A 14,320-nucleotide genomic window follows, 5' to 3' on the forward strand; every position below is an offset into this window, starting at 1 on the left:
AAAATGTGGAGCCCTTCCCGTACCTTGGAAGTCCATCTTTCCATTGAAGTCGACTGGTGTGGAAATCCAGCGTCGTCTGAACTACGCAAGCTCTGTTTCCGTCCACCTGGGACAAAGGGTCTTTGAGAAACAGGTCATCTATCCCAAGACAAAGCTCCTTGTAAACCATGCAGTGATTGTTCCAATGCTACTACATGTCTGTCGTACAGGTTTCACACACAAGTGTCATTTGAAGGCACTTGAACAATGTCATCAATGCTGCCACGGGAGAATCTAAATATCTCTTGGGAGGATAGGTGTATGAACACTGGTGTCCTGGAAGAGTCCTAACATAACCAGCACTGAAGCCATTATAACTTATCAACAACTTTGTTGGACTGGTGATGTAGTTAGGATGTCTGCTCAGCACCTCCCAAAACAGATTCTGTTTTCTGAGTTGAAGGAAGGACAGAGGAGCATTGGGCACCAGCAGAAGTGATATAAGGACATGCCGAAAGTACACGTGAAAAAGTGCAGGATCAGTGTCAACTCCTGGGAGAACCTTGCCCAAGACTGTCCCCAGTGGAGAATCGTAATCTGTGGGGGGTGGTGCAGTCTGAGAAGTCCTGCTGCAGTGCAAATGAGGAGAGGTGGTGAAGAATAAAAGAGCTTCAGAAACAGACCCATGCCCCTCCAAAAGCTACCAACACCTGCCCCTTCTGTGATAAAATCTGTGGCTCCAGATTTGGGCTGATCAGCCATCAACAGATGCACAAATATGAGGGCGACATGAAGATATCCTACTCATAATCAAGTGACCGCCAAGCAGTCTGCACAGTCAGTTTCTCATTCCATTTCCTATATGCAAGTAAGCTTGAATTCCTGAACTGCAGCAATACTCACTGCATGCAGAGACTGCCAGAACTTCCTTTTAGTATCAGTCATCTCCTTTCTGAGCATTGGCCTCATGGTGTGATGTTACAAGAAAAACATTGGACAGACCTGTCATGATGGCTTTGGGGCAGTGTAGAAGATACTTTTTGATGCCTGCTTACCACTGTGATGGGAACATATAAATATCTACATAGATTTCACCTGGTAGTGGTTAATGGGACTATTAAATTGCAAATATGACCTGAATCCTGTAACAAGTCTAGACTCTCTCTTTCTCTTCCCAAATCTTCCACTGCCTTACTATGTGACCTTGAGCAAATCACTTAAGTCTGTCTTAGCTTCCTGATTGCAAAATAGGCCTCCCTCCTGAGAGGTATGGATGGGTTTTGACATCCTTGAGAACATAAAAATGGCCCTACTAGGTCAGATCAATGTTCCATCTAGCCCAGCATCCTATGTCTTCTGACAATGGCCAGTGACAGATACTTCAGAGGCAATAAATGGAACAACTAATCATCAGGTGATCCACCCCTCTTGTCCATTCTCAGCTTTTGGGAGACAGAAACTAGGGATGCTTCAGAGTGTGGTTTTGCATTCCTGCTTATGCCATTGATAGCTATAGATGGACCTATATTTCAGGAATTTACCTAATTTTTTTTTCCTCTTCAGCCTTGTTATCTTCTCTTTCACAATATTTTCTGGCAGAGAGTTCCACAAGTTGACTTTGTACTGTGAGAAGAAATGCTTCTGTTCGTTTTAAACCTTCTGCCCATTTAATTTAATTGTGTAAGCCCTAGTTCTTGTATTATGAAAAGCAGTAAACAATCCTTCCTTTTTTACTTTCTCCACACCAGGCATGATTGTATAGATCTCTGCCATATCCTCCCTTAGTCATCTGTTTTTCCAAACTAGTCTTATTAATATCTCCTTGTATGGAAGCTGTTACAAACCCTAATCATTTTTCTTGCTTCCTGGAGCAGTGGGAGGTACCCAGAAGTGGGTCTAAAGGAGAGCATCTTGTACAGGAGAAGAGTAAGTTGTTGGTTTTTGTTTTGTTTTTTTTTAAATCCCTACCCAGCATGGAGATTAGCAGCTGGAGTCTGTGGAACGATAGATATCGTAGGCTGGGGCATCCCCAGCCCTGTCCTCCCATTCCATAGCAAGATTTCATCGTGTAGAACTTTATTTCACTGTCTGGCACATTTTTCGAGCCCTATTTATTATGTTTCTTTCTTAATGATTCCCAACATGCTCTTAGCTTTTTTGGCCGCTACTGCACATTGGGGAGTTTTCTTAAAACATTCACTCAATGATTCCAAGATTTTTTTTTTTTTTTTTTTTACTTTGGAGTGGTAACAACTACTGTAGACCCCATAATTTTATATGTATTGTTGGGATTATGTTTTCCAATGTGCTTTACTTTGTACTTATAATTTAGTATCATCTGCCTCTTTGCCAGTTTTTATCCTTGATCAATAGCTAGCTGTATAACCACAGGTGGTATCTGACCTGTTAAATACTCTCGTCTAACCTGTTTCTCGGGAACGGTTGTTACCCTGACAAAATGAGAACTGATCCTGTTAAACAGTTTCAGTCCAGTTTTTCAGTCAGATGGTTTTGTTAATATTTGTGCAGGGTTTTGAAAATATAAAGCAGTCTAGGGAGGCAGTGTAATGGATGGAATGCTGGGCTAGGTCTTTCTCATACCTAGTTGTCAGATTAGAAATATGTTTTTTGTCTTGGAGTTTCACAATAGATCTCTTTAGCAGACCTGGAAACCTGGTTAGCATATTTTCCTGTACGTGGGACAGTGACTCACACACAGTTCAAACCTGAAAGCTTTAGTAGCACTCAGGGCAGCAAACATGCATGCGGATATCTTGATTACATCTATAAGCCTTGTGAATGACCTGTCTTGGGTTCCCAGTATTGGTAGTTTTTGCAGATGGCAACCCTGTGTTTATGTTGTCTTGTACAGGCATGTCTGGAGCAATGCTTGCTGAAAATCACTTTGACTGTGGGGTTTGGTTTGAATGTGACCTGTCACAATTTCAGGGTTCACTTAAACACCTTCCTCCTGGTTCCTCCTCAAGGGCACCCACTTAAGTGTTCAGGCTTCCACGTGTCACCTCTCTTGGATGGAGACACTGCCTTCTGCCCGCCCATCTCTCTCTGGGCTAGGAACTTAGGTACCTTACCGTGGGCACATCTACCCGAAGATTGATACCGTGGCAGTCATCTTCTGAAGTTTGGCTGAGTGCAACTAGTGGGTCGGTACTAAATCGAACAGTCAGGGCTCCAACTTCAAACCTAAAGGGAATCTGACAGGAGAGTTTCTCCTATCAAACCTCCTACTGTGGGAATGGCAGGAAAAGTCACTTTAGGGTATGTCAACTCCAGCTTCGCAATTACACAACTCCAGCTGCGTGATCTTAAATCGGGTTTTTTTCCCCGTTGTAGTGCAGACCAGGCTTCATATCCCCAGCGGATAGGATCAGGGGCCAGTGCCTGTAGTTAACTGTTCTCTAGGGGCTACAACAATATAAACAGAGCCCTGCACAGATACAAAACTTGGATTCACAGACGTGGTCTGCAGATATTTGCAGGGCTCTAAATGTATATCTTTTTTTAATCAGCCTTCATAAATCAAAAAGCATTTATTCTTAGGGTACAAGCATTACATAGAAAACATATTTGAAAAATGAACATTCCTAGATGCAATGTAAAAGCTTACCAAAGGTTATCCACCCATTTTATGGGATCCCATAGGCCAAAGTCTTTTCAACCCTTCAGCAGGATTGGGGCTCCTTAGACAATCATTTTTGTTAGTTTCAAATCAGAAAGAAGTCCCTGTGTCAGCCTGATTACAGTAAACCCTTGATTTAATGGGCTAATGGAGGGAAGGGGTGTCCGTTAATGCTGAAAGTCTGTTAAATCTGAATGGTTTTACTTTATGGTGGCACACTGACCTTCCCAGCCCATCACTCACTCCTGTCCTCTGTCCCCTCTTGCCCCATTCTTCCCCTAACACCTCCATCTCCCTGTGTATGCACTGCAGCACTTCATTAATAAACTCCCAACACCCTACTTACCATGCTCCCTTCGAAGTAGGGAGCTAGTGTAGACAAGCCCCCTTTGAGTGAAAAAGAAAAGCCCTTATTTCTTTTTTGGAGTAGATGATTCTGCTCCATGGCTTTTTGCAATCAGGAAATCATTGTTCTGCTCTCCTTGTGAGTGATGGGACTGCATAAAACATTAACTTGAGTGATTTCATAACCCAGGCATTGTTTGTAGTAACCATTTCAACAGAAGATTTGTCATTGTGAAAGTAAACTCTACATAAATCCAGTCTGTCTTGAAGAAGGAAAAAAATTTTATTTTGGTCATAGTGACTAAGGGAAATTTGCTCTTCAATGCAGATTTTTGTCAAAGAATCTAGTCAAAATATCTCACATCTAGCTTCCCCTTTCTTTTCAACAACTGTGTGTGTGTGAGTGAGAGAGAGAGAGTAAATGTAGCAGGAGCCAATAGATGTAGTCCACACTTGATTTGTCTTTCAAGTCTGCGCAATTAAACAAGACAGCTTTATTTTCTTTCCTTAGTATTAATTATTTCACCTGCTTTGAAATGGAAAATGCAGGGGCTTTGATTCAGTTGAAAGATCATCTAGTTAATTGTTTTTTCTTGAACTGTCTCTGTCTTGTGGAAATTCTTGGTTGGTTGTTTTTTGGTTTTGTCTCATTTTGTATTACACTACAGGTTGAACCTCTCTAGTCCAGCACACTCTCATCCGGCAACATTGTGAACTGGCATAAATTTAGTTAACCGGATGACCACTTATCATGGGTGTGGCTAAGTTTTTCCTGTGGTCCCATAAAGTTTGTTTGCAGCCACCAGTCCTGGTTCTGAGCATTCTGTGGTTTTATTTGTAATTTACCCCTCAACGTCTTGTCAGAGGCCAGTAAGCAGTGGAAGTGTTGGTAATGCTACTAGACAATATTGACCTGTGGTTCTGCAAATCTCTCCTTGGGCATGGGTCAGGTGTCAAGGGTGCCAGACTAGAGAGATCCAACCTGTAGTATTGGGGTATGTCCATATAGCAGGTACTGGATTGCTTGTGCTTCCCATACTCACTGATTGGATCCAACAGCTCTGCAGCAGTTCACGTGGCGGACCATTTGGTGCAATGAGCAGGCATGGGCACCTGGGAAGATGCCATGACACCACTGCATGCTGACCTAGCTGGCAGTGGGGGGTGGGGATCCAGGTTCTCAGGCAGCAGGAAATGGGATTTAAACTTCACTGGGGCTGGTTGCAGGGCAATGGAATTCAAACTGCTGACCAGAAGGGCTGATTGGCCTCCAGGAAGTGACCTGCAATTCCCGGAATCGGCAGCAAAATATCTTGGGATACCTACTGTGACAAGGCTAGCCTTGTTCCTGGGCTCCAGGCCTTTGTTCAGTCCACTTGTCTCGTGGCCAGGATGCCGTTGCCTTTCTTGAGGAGGGGGTGGGGGTGGTTGGTGGTCTGGGAGGAACCAGGGCCTCATCCACTTGTTCCAAGTTCCAGCCCAGGGACCCTGCGTGGCTGTTACTGGTGGGGAAGGACTCCCTTCACCATGGACACCGCAGCTCTTCTCCCTGGGCCACTTGCCCAGACAATCCACCCTGTATCTCCTCCAGGTAGTGGCGGCGGCAGCAGCATGTTCCCCCTCCTGGATCAGTTCCACCCCGCAATCAGTCCGTTCCAGCCTCATGACGAATCTTGGGCCTGCCTGGATAGGGGCCTTAGCCCCTTGCTGCTGAGTACTCCTCTGCTGTTCTAGAAGACTCTCCTTGCTTCTCTCCATTCACCTCCTATATTCTCCTCACTCACCCTCCTCTCCCACTGGGCAAACATTTTTTTTTAAAGGCAGGCTTAAGTGGGACCAGCTGGCCCCAATTGACCCAGGGCAGCTTCCTCCACAGCTGCTCCCACTCTGTTTGCCAGCCCTGCTTTTCCCTCTCATACTTGCTTCCCTGGCCTTATCCTGTCACACTACACTGAAAAAAAAATCTCATTATAGATCTACAACAGCTTTTTCTTCAGAATAAAGCGGACCTACACTTTCCCTTGGTTATGCTGAGTTAATCTATATTTGTTTCCAATTATAGGTGAAGGAGGCAGTGAAGTACGCCCTGGGTGCAGGTTATCGCCATGTTGACTGTGCTTCTGTTTACGGCAATGAAGCCGAGATAGGTGAAGCCTTGCAGGAGAGCATTGGGCCCAATAAGGTGAAAATGAAATTGTGAATGCAAACTCAACTATAAATTGCATATCTTCCCTGAAAAGTGATTCTGTAAAAAATGGTGTTGAGAGCATCTACATCTTCATGTATGCTTGTTGTTTCTGAGTACAGTAGAATTATCTCTCCCAGATCTCTACTAGTTTTGCAGGCCAAGCTTTAGTAAACTCTCTTTTTCAGTAAAACAGAAAGTTGCTCTGAATGTGATCAGGGCTCCTGCAAAGTGAGAGAGAGCTATTTTTGTCTTGCAGTTGCTTTTCAGAGACCCCCATTAAGGCATCCCAATTTGGGCACTCAAAAATGAACACCCCCAAAATCACTAGTTACTTTTGAAAATCTTGGCTGTAGCTTTTTAAAACATCATTTATACTCATCAGCCTGGATGCAACACAATGGCCATGTCTACGCTAGCCAAAAACTTTGAAATGGCCATGCAAATGGCCATTTTGAAGTTTACTAATGAAGTGCTGAAATACATATTCAGCATCTCATTAGCATGCGGGCAGCCGTGGCACTTTGAAACTGACACGGCTCGCCGCCACGTGGCCCATCCAGACGGGGCTCCTTTTCGAAAGGACCCCTCCTACTTCGAAGTCCCCTTATTCGCATGAGCAGATGGGAATAAGGGGACTTCGAAGTAGGCGGAGTCCTTTCGAAAAGGACCCCCGTCTGGACGAGCTGCAAGGTGGCGAGCCGCGTCAATTTTGAAGTGCTGCGGCCACCCGCATGCTAATGAAGCACTGAATATGTGTTTCAGCGCTTCATTAATAAACTTCGAAATGGCCATTTGCATGGCCATTTTGAAGTTTTTGGCTAGTGTAGACATATGAGGGAATCAGTGTGTGAAGCCTGCTCTACTCTCAAAAGGTAGGTCAATCAGGCTACATGGTTCAGGGCTGTAAAAATTTCACATCACTGAGCGACATAAGTCAACCTAACCATCTCTGTAGACCATGCTAGCCAGTGTGCATCCACTGATACCTTTTAAAAGGCCAGAGTAGTTTATAATTGTATATAGTATGTTTTGATTAATTTGTTAAAGATTTTTTTTTCTGACCTCTGGGTGAAAAGTCCTGCTGAAGTCAACAGCAAAGCTCTTGCTGACTTCATTGAGGCCAGGATTTCACCTTTTGCATACAATGTGTAACACACACATTTTCTATTTATTTATAAGCATCAAGCTGCTTAACCTTATACCAGTTTCAAATGCTGGGCTTTAAGCAGCAGTGCAGAGTACTTGAAACACATTTCTTGCACGCTCTCTTTCCCCTTTCCTCCCACCCCCGGCCAAAAAATGGAAAAAAGGTAATGGGGTTCTTTTTATTTTGTTTTTTCCATGAGTAGCCCACTTGGTAAATAATATGTTATAAACACTGCAAGTTCCAGAAGCTACTCTGTCTCATAGGCATGATTCATAAAATGGAAATATAATTAAGTAACAATTTACACGGTGGTTGTTCACCTCAGGAATTTGGCTAAGCAGTCCTTGGCCATTGCTTTTCTGACTAGTGCCTTTGACTGTATTCAGATAAGCGTCTGTGAACCTGTGCCAATATATTTTTTTTTTCCCCCACTCTGTCTCTAAAAGCCTGTGCAGAGGGAGGAGCTATTTGTGACATCAAAGCTGTGGAATAACAAGCACCACCCAGAAGATGTGGAACCAGCCTTAAAGAAATCTCTGAAAGATCTGAAACTGGATTACCTGGATCTCTATCTCATGCACTGGCCACATGCCTTTGAGTGAGTTCTACATGGGAGAAGAGCAGGAAGTATAAAAGCATTGTAGGCCACCTGTTTATAAATGGAGGGTAGTTATTGTGAGTCTGTCAACTTCTTGCTAAGGTGTTGCCTGCAAGGTATTCCCTGATGTGTGTGAGCTTGACTATCCAGTCTGAGTCCACAGTGCATTCCCTCCAAACGTGTATATGTATTTTGTCCAAGGACAGATGTACAAAGACTGCTTCCTCTTCTTCCCAGTTCTTTTGCATTTGAACTGAGTTTTAGATTTGCGTAAGATCTGGAAACTTCAAAGAAGATGTATATCTCCTTCTGATGAGTATTCTCATTAGTTGGCAGTTATAAAGCCATTAATAGTTGGTTTAAGCTTGTTATTATGTCGTATCTGATTTTTAAATTGCACTAAATAGATGAGAGCACGCAGGGATGAAACTAGTTTTACAAGATACAGTGGAATTATGATTACTAGGTACCTCGGGAATTACGATAGTAGGTAACTGCACTGCCAACCCTCTTATGTTGCAATTCCTTCTGGGATTCCCTGTTATCACTTTATCAGATCTGTAGAGCCCAGCATGGATACAAAATTTTGTATCCACATGTGCAAAAATGAGCCATGGATATCCACACTGAAATCCGTGGATGCAGATATGCTTGTATATAGAGTGGATAGTTGCGGATTTTCAGGGCTCTACAGATCTGACTGTAGTTCAGCATCAGCAGTCCTGTTCTTTCAGGGGCAATGCCAGGGTTAATCAGTGATCAGTTAGCAGTCATAAAGCAAAATATTATTTATTCAGAACGAAAGCATTACAAAGATAATATATTAACAATATATCACTCATATGTAGGTCTTGGATTACCAGACAGATATCTATCTTCCACATGGAGATCATGATAGGAACAAAGCACTTCAAAGCCTTCTTTTTATCTTTTCATTACTTCACCTTAACTCTTGGATTGATTGAGAAAGTGACATGCCTCACCACTCCCTTCCCCCAAAGTTAGGCTGATTGCTCTCCAGATATATTTACCCTGCCTAGGAATTTGTACTAATTATTCCCCAGTGATCTTCATTCTTTCAGAAAAATCCTGTAACTCCCCTGTGGAGCAAAACAAAGCCTTGGTCAATACAGACTGCATCCACAGTGATTCTCAAACTTTTGCACTGGTGATCTATTTCCTACAGCAAGTCTTGTGAGTGTAAGACACAAATTTAAAAACTTTTTACAATATATCTAACACCATTATAAATACTAGAGGCAAAGCTGGGTTTAGGGTGGATGTTGATAACTGGTGACATCCTCTTCCCCCATAGTAATTTCATGACCCCCTGATGGGTCCTGACCTCCAGTTTGCAAACCCCTGACAAAATATTTATAAAGTTGGTCCAGCCTTCAAATATTTCATGAGTCACACCTCCCAAATCACAGTTTGTTCAGAAGAAGACGGCCTTGGAATCTGAGTCAGTTAGCTTAAAGTGACCTAACTGGGAGTAACAAGATTAATAAAACACATCCCTGATAATGTAAATGTGGAATAATCTTCAAGGAGAACTGGGAAATCCCATCACACTTAAGCTTGGGTTTGAATAATTTAATACTGGGCTGGATAAAACAATTAATTATACGCTGTAGGTGCTAATCATGTAGCTGTTGGAAGACTGACTAAATGTGACTTGTTATGATTTAAGTGTGAGCCTCTGTCAGACCAGTTACACAGAAGAGCCTCTCAACAGACCAGGCCTTTATAAGATTCAGAGGGACTCAAATTCTTGCCTCTTGGGATCTTTCAAAGAGGCACTTCCTTTTTTTTTAAAGAAGAGTCATGATGACCAGAACTAGACAATGAGTACCATATTGTGTAGATAATACAAAAAAGACCATTCAGCACTAAATATATCCCTTTATGTAACTTAGACAGCATGTTTGAAGGTTCTAGTCTTTGATTATATGCAAAACCAAATTTGCTGCATGGGGAAGTTGATTGAGTTCAAGAGCTATGCTTAAATGGGAACTAAAACTGATGATGGTTTCAGTTTGAAGCACAATGCCCATGGATCTTGAGGACAAACCTTCTCAGCCCAATACACAAATCTATGGTACTATGTCTGCCCGTGTGCTCTGAGCAAGATCCCTAAGTAAATTTTAATTATGTTTTCTGTAAGTACAGTAGAGTGAAAGTAAATACAAATAAATACAGTAAGTTTACTCTGCATACTTTTTTTTTGTTTCTTAATATTTAATCTTCACTTTTCTTTAGTGTTATGTATTGCTAGGTATATCTCTCTATTATCCAGAATATTTGAATATCTGACAACCTTCTGGTCCTGGGGCTGCTGGGTATGAAAGAGTTTACTGTTAAAATCAGTTTTCCACATGGCTAAATAAGTATATTGGAATCTAAAGGAGATGTGTGTTCATCTCCTACAGTATCTTGTAAAGCATGTATTTAGACTTCTTTGAGTATTACTGGACATTTACTATAATAAGCTCATGCAATATGGGTTTATAACTATCTTTTCAATGTTACAGACGAGGAGATACCCTTTTCCCAAAGAATCCTGATGGTACAATGCGTTATGACTACATTGACTACAAGGAAACCTGGAAGGCTATGGAGAAGTTGGTGGAAAAAAATCTGACAAAGGCCATTGGACTGTCCAACTTCAACAGCCGTCAGATTGATGACATCCTCAGCATGGCTGCTATCAAACCTGCTGTACTACAGGTGAGACAAACCTAGGTGAGTGGGACTGGGACTTTTTTTGTGAAAGAGCAAGGTGTATGCAAGAAAGCTACATTTGTGTCTACTATTCTTTGTGCATATCCTGTCCATATGAGGAATAAGCTCACATGACCACTATTCGAGCACAAATAATGTAGACAGTGGTGTAGGACCACAGAGGCAGAGGCAATCCTGAACTGGAACGGGCACAGCACCCACCCTATTTATATGTTTACATGAGTGGGTTTCGTCCTGCATGCAGCCCTGAAGGATGCCCTAACTTGTCTTCCTTTAGTATCCAGCAAGAATATCCTGGCCATGGCTTCTTCCACCTTCTGTCTACCCTTACTCTGCCCTAGAAGGATCTCTGTAACCAGTGCTCCTGCAGAGATGGTACAGAGCCAGATCTGTGCCAGACACAGGAGTCTCTTGTGCTGAGAAAGTTATCTGGGGGAGGGGTTTATGCCTATTCTGTGGTGCTTTATGCTAGCTTTGCCAAATTATGTCAATAGAAGACAGTTCTGCCTTCTGGAATTTCTCAGTCAAATTTGTACAGTTCAGCTGAAGCACTTCCATTAATCGCAGCTACTGTGTTAAGGACAATGGAGAAAGATTTTCCTATCTGAGGGAGAGCCTATGGGTCTTTTTAGTCGAGAACTAACACCTTTTTAACTCAGTTTGGAAGCCAATAAGCAGCCAGTGCAGAACATGAGCACTGGTCTCTAGTATTCATGTTTAATAGAATTTGTCATCATGCAGGCTGGTCCGTTCCGCATGAGCATTATTTTGAGAGGGGTTTTGGGTAGACTGCATTGTAATATCTTAATCCTGGGATGACGACAGGCATGTCTTGTAGCAGCAAAATTTTCATCAGGGTGGAGGGGGAGTTACAGCTTCCTAGACAGACATTTCAAGTCAGCCATCATGGCTATTGTGGTTACCTTCATCTAATGGCTGTTGCTAGGCAGGTAACAATATTCTGATTGTGACTACTCTAACCAATTGCCATCACACCCTCACCGTTCAAGAGGTAGATATAATCCTCAGGGCTCTAGTTGAGAGGTAGGACTGAGGCTATGGAATGGCAATCTTGCCTACTCCTGTTGGGTGTATGGGCAAGTCAACACTGCTTCATAATCAATGCTATTGAAGGTAGCATCTAAAAATATGAAAAAAATTATCCTCAGGATCTGTTTATAACACTGAACCAAGGTGGGTTAGCCTGACCAGCTGCTTTCTGTTATACTGAGGGCTATGTAAATACGCTGTGCTTAATACATGCATTTTAGGGGTGATAAGAATTTTTAGTGGAGCTTCAAGTTTCTTAAGTTAAGGCAAGAAGTTTGCTGTTCAGCTAAAAGAATATTTCCAATTGGTCAAACCAGCCACGTCTCTGTTTGCCAGAAGCTGGGAATGGACAACAAGGGTTGGATGACTTGGTGATTACCTGTTCCGTTCATTCTCTGTGGGAGAACAGGCATTAGCCTCAGTCAGAAGACAGGATACTGGGCTATGTGGACCTTTTGGTCTGATCCTGTATGACAATTCTTATGTATATATTGTACCAGTATACATTGTATTGGGATTCTGACTGAATTCAAGCGTGTATCTTGCAGGGAGAACTCTGCTCTCTTCTTACAAGATAGGTGAGTTAACGTGCACCCCTCAGTTAGCTGTGCAGCCTATTTCCTTTGCCACAGCCTGCAAGATGGCCTCTTGTTCCTGCTAGTATTAAATTTTCTATCGTCATGGGAATCCCAACAACTGAAACAGACTTCAGTCCTGTGTTCTGTTGTTGTGCACTTACACGTCTGTTTTGGTTGCCTTTTTTAACTGAGGTTTGCTCACTGCATATTCACTTTGTGTTGCTTTTGCAGGTGGAGTGTCATCCCTACCTTGCTCAGAATGAGCTAATAGATCACTGTAATAAGCGAGGGATAGTAGTAACAGCCTATAGTCCCCTGGGCTCCCCTGATCGCATGTGGAAGCATCCCGATGAACCAATACTTCTAGAAGAACCTGGGATAAAAAAATTGGCAGAAAAATATGGCAAATCACCTGCTCAAATCCTCCTCAGGTACTAAACAGTTCGGAAAAAGGGTGGTTTCCATCATCGTCTTTATTGACACAAGAGACACACATTTAAAGGTGTTCTGACTGAGACAGTATATTTGTCAATAGAGTAGTATAGCCACAGAGATCCTGAAAACATAATTTCCTACTTGTTCAGCTCTCTTCCTCTTGGCAAACCATTATTTTTCTCCTCTATTTTTTCTGCAGCACAAGCCAGCCTAACCTTTTGATTCTCTGTGGTGCTGAGCACGTGAAAGAATCATGGTTGTTATCAGTGGGAAGTAAAGAGCATTAGTAACACCTAGGATATGGTCAGCCCTTTGCACTATGGAGTTAGTGGTTTGCTTCATCCTTTGTCATCCCCTCCCCCCATCTTCAATCACAACAGCATGTATGTGGCATTGGAGTTGGTAAGTTACCTAGCAGAAGGTAGAGGAGAGAGGAAGGATGATATTGTGCTCAAAGACTAGAGAGAACTGGAGTCTCTTCTTGGTTTACCGTGTACAATTTACAGGGGCCAAGATTTTCTAAAGGGTTTTGGCAGTGCATCTTGAGCTTTGTTTTTTTTTTCTTTTCCCCCAAAACTGATCACCTTTGGTTCTCATTGAAGTAGTTTAGTGACCATTCTGTCTTGCTCAAGATTGATGTTAGCATGTTCCAAGATAAACCCATACCCATCTCACCTCATAACCACAAAGTGCCAAGAAGTGGGGTTGAAGGTTCAGAGAATAAATATATGTAACATGCATATACTGCAAAGTGAAAGAGGGAACATATTTAAAACAGACATTTCCGGTTCATTTTTTTTCTTGGGTCATGTGTAGAGGTTGAAGTTTTTCTTCCTTCTCTGTGCAATAGGTGGCAAGTACAGCGTAAGGTAGTTTCCATTCCTAAGAGTGTTACTCCTGCCCGCATTCTGCAAAATCTCCAGGTAAGAGCTCTTCCCCATAAAAGAAGACTCCTTCATTAGCAATACCAGTGCTTAAGAAATGTCTTTACTGAGGGGACAAAATATATTTAACTGAACAACAAAACAACTCCAGGATGGTCAGCCTAAGACTTGTTACCAGCACTACAGGTTCTATACATGCAGATGGGTGGGAAGAATTTTTGGGAAAAAAAACCTCATTTTAAATTTCAAGTGGCAGAAGGGTTTGATCACACACCTGCTTGTATTAAAATAAAAATCCAATGACTTCCTTAATTTAGCACTAGAGTTTGCCCTTATCAGGGTAACAATAATTTCTCTTAAAATGGTATGGGCAAAGCAGCTTTTGGAAAGAATTAGGGCTGTCAGTTTTAGTCACAGTTAATTCACATGATTCACTCAAAACAGTAATTGCAATTAAAAATTAACTGTGATCATAAGTTTAACTGCACTGTTAAACAATAGAAAACAAATTGAAATTTATTAGATAGTAGAGGATTTACCTGGCTTTGTCAGGTCTTTGTGGAAGCTCAGGGCAGTCTGGGTAGGCTCCCTTTACTCTCATTAGCATTAAACCTGTATCACATGATTAAGACACATCTCATCAGAGACATGCACATTATTATGATCTCATATTAATTTTCTGGGTAATGATAGAGATTTCATTACAGTACTTGCATTTAGTGAATTGAAATACT

General features: G+C 42.1%; 1 protein-coding gene across 3 annotated transcripts in view; it reads left to right on the forward strand.

Moving 5' to 3' along the window:
- The window catches only part of AKR1A1 (aldo-keto reductase family 1 member A1), a 37,513-nt gene that overhangs the window by 9,151 nt on the left and 14,042 nt on the right, over positions 1-14,320 (forward strand). For all 3 annotated transcript variants that reach the window (XM_075002527.1, XM_075002530.1, XM_075002529.1), the window contains 5 exons: positions 6,027-6,146; positions 7,746-7,897; positions 10,429-10,624; positions 12,499-12,698; positions 13,553-13,625. In XM_075002527.1, coding sequence (XP_074858628.1) covers positions 6,027-6,146; positions 7,746-7,897; positions 10,429-10,624; positions 12,499-12,698; positions 13,553-13,625 — 741 coding nt within the window. The remainder of the gene's footprint in view (positions 1-6,026; positions 6,147-7,745; positions 7,898-10,428; positions 10,625-12,498; positions 12,699-13,552; positions 13,626-14,320) is intronic.

This window comes from Carettochelys insculpta, chromosome 9 (assembly GCF_033958435.1).
Source record: "Carettochelys insculpta isolate YL-2023 chromosome 9, ASM3395843v1, whole genome shotgun sequence".
NCBI lineage: Eukaryota > Metazoa > Chordata > Testudines > Carettochelyidae > Carettochelys > Carettochelys insculpta.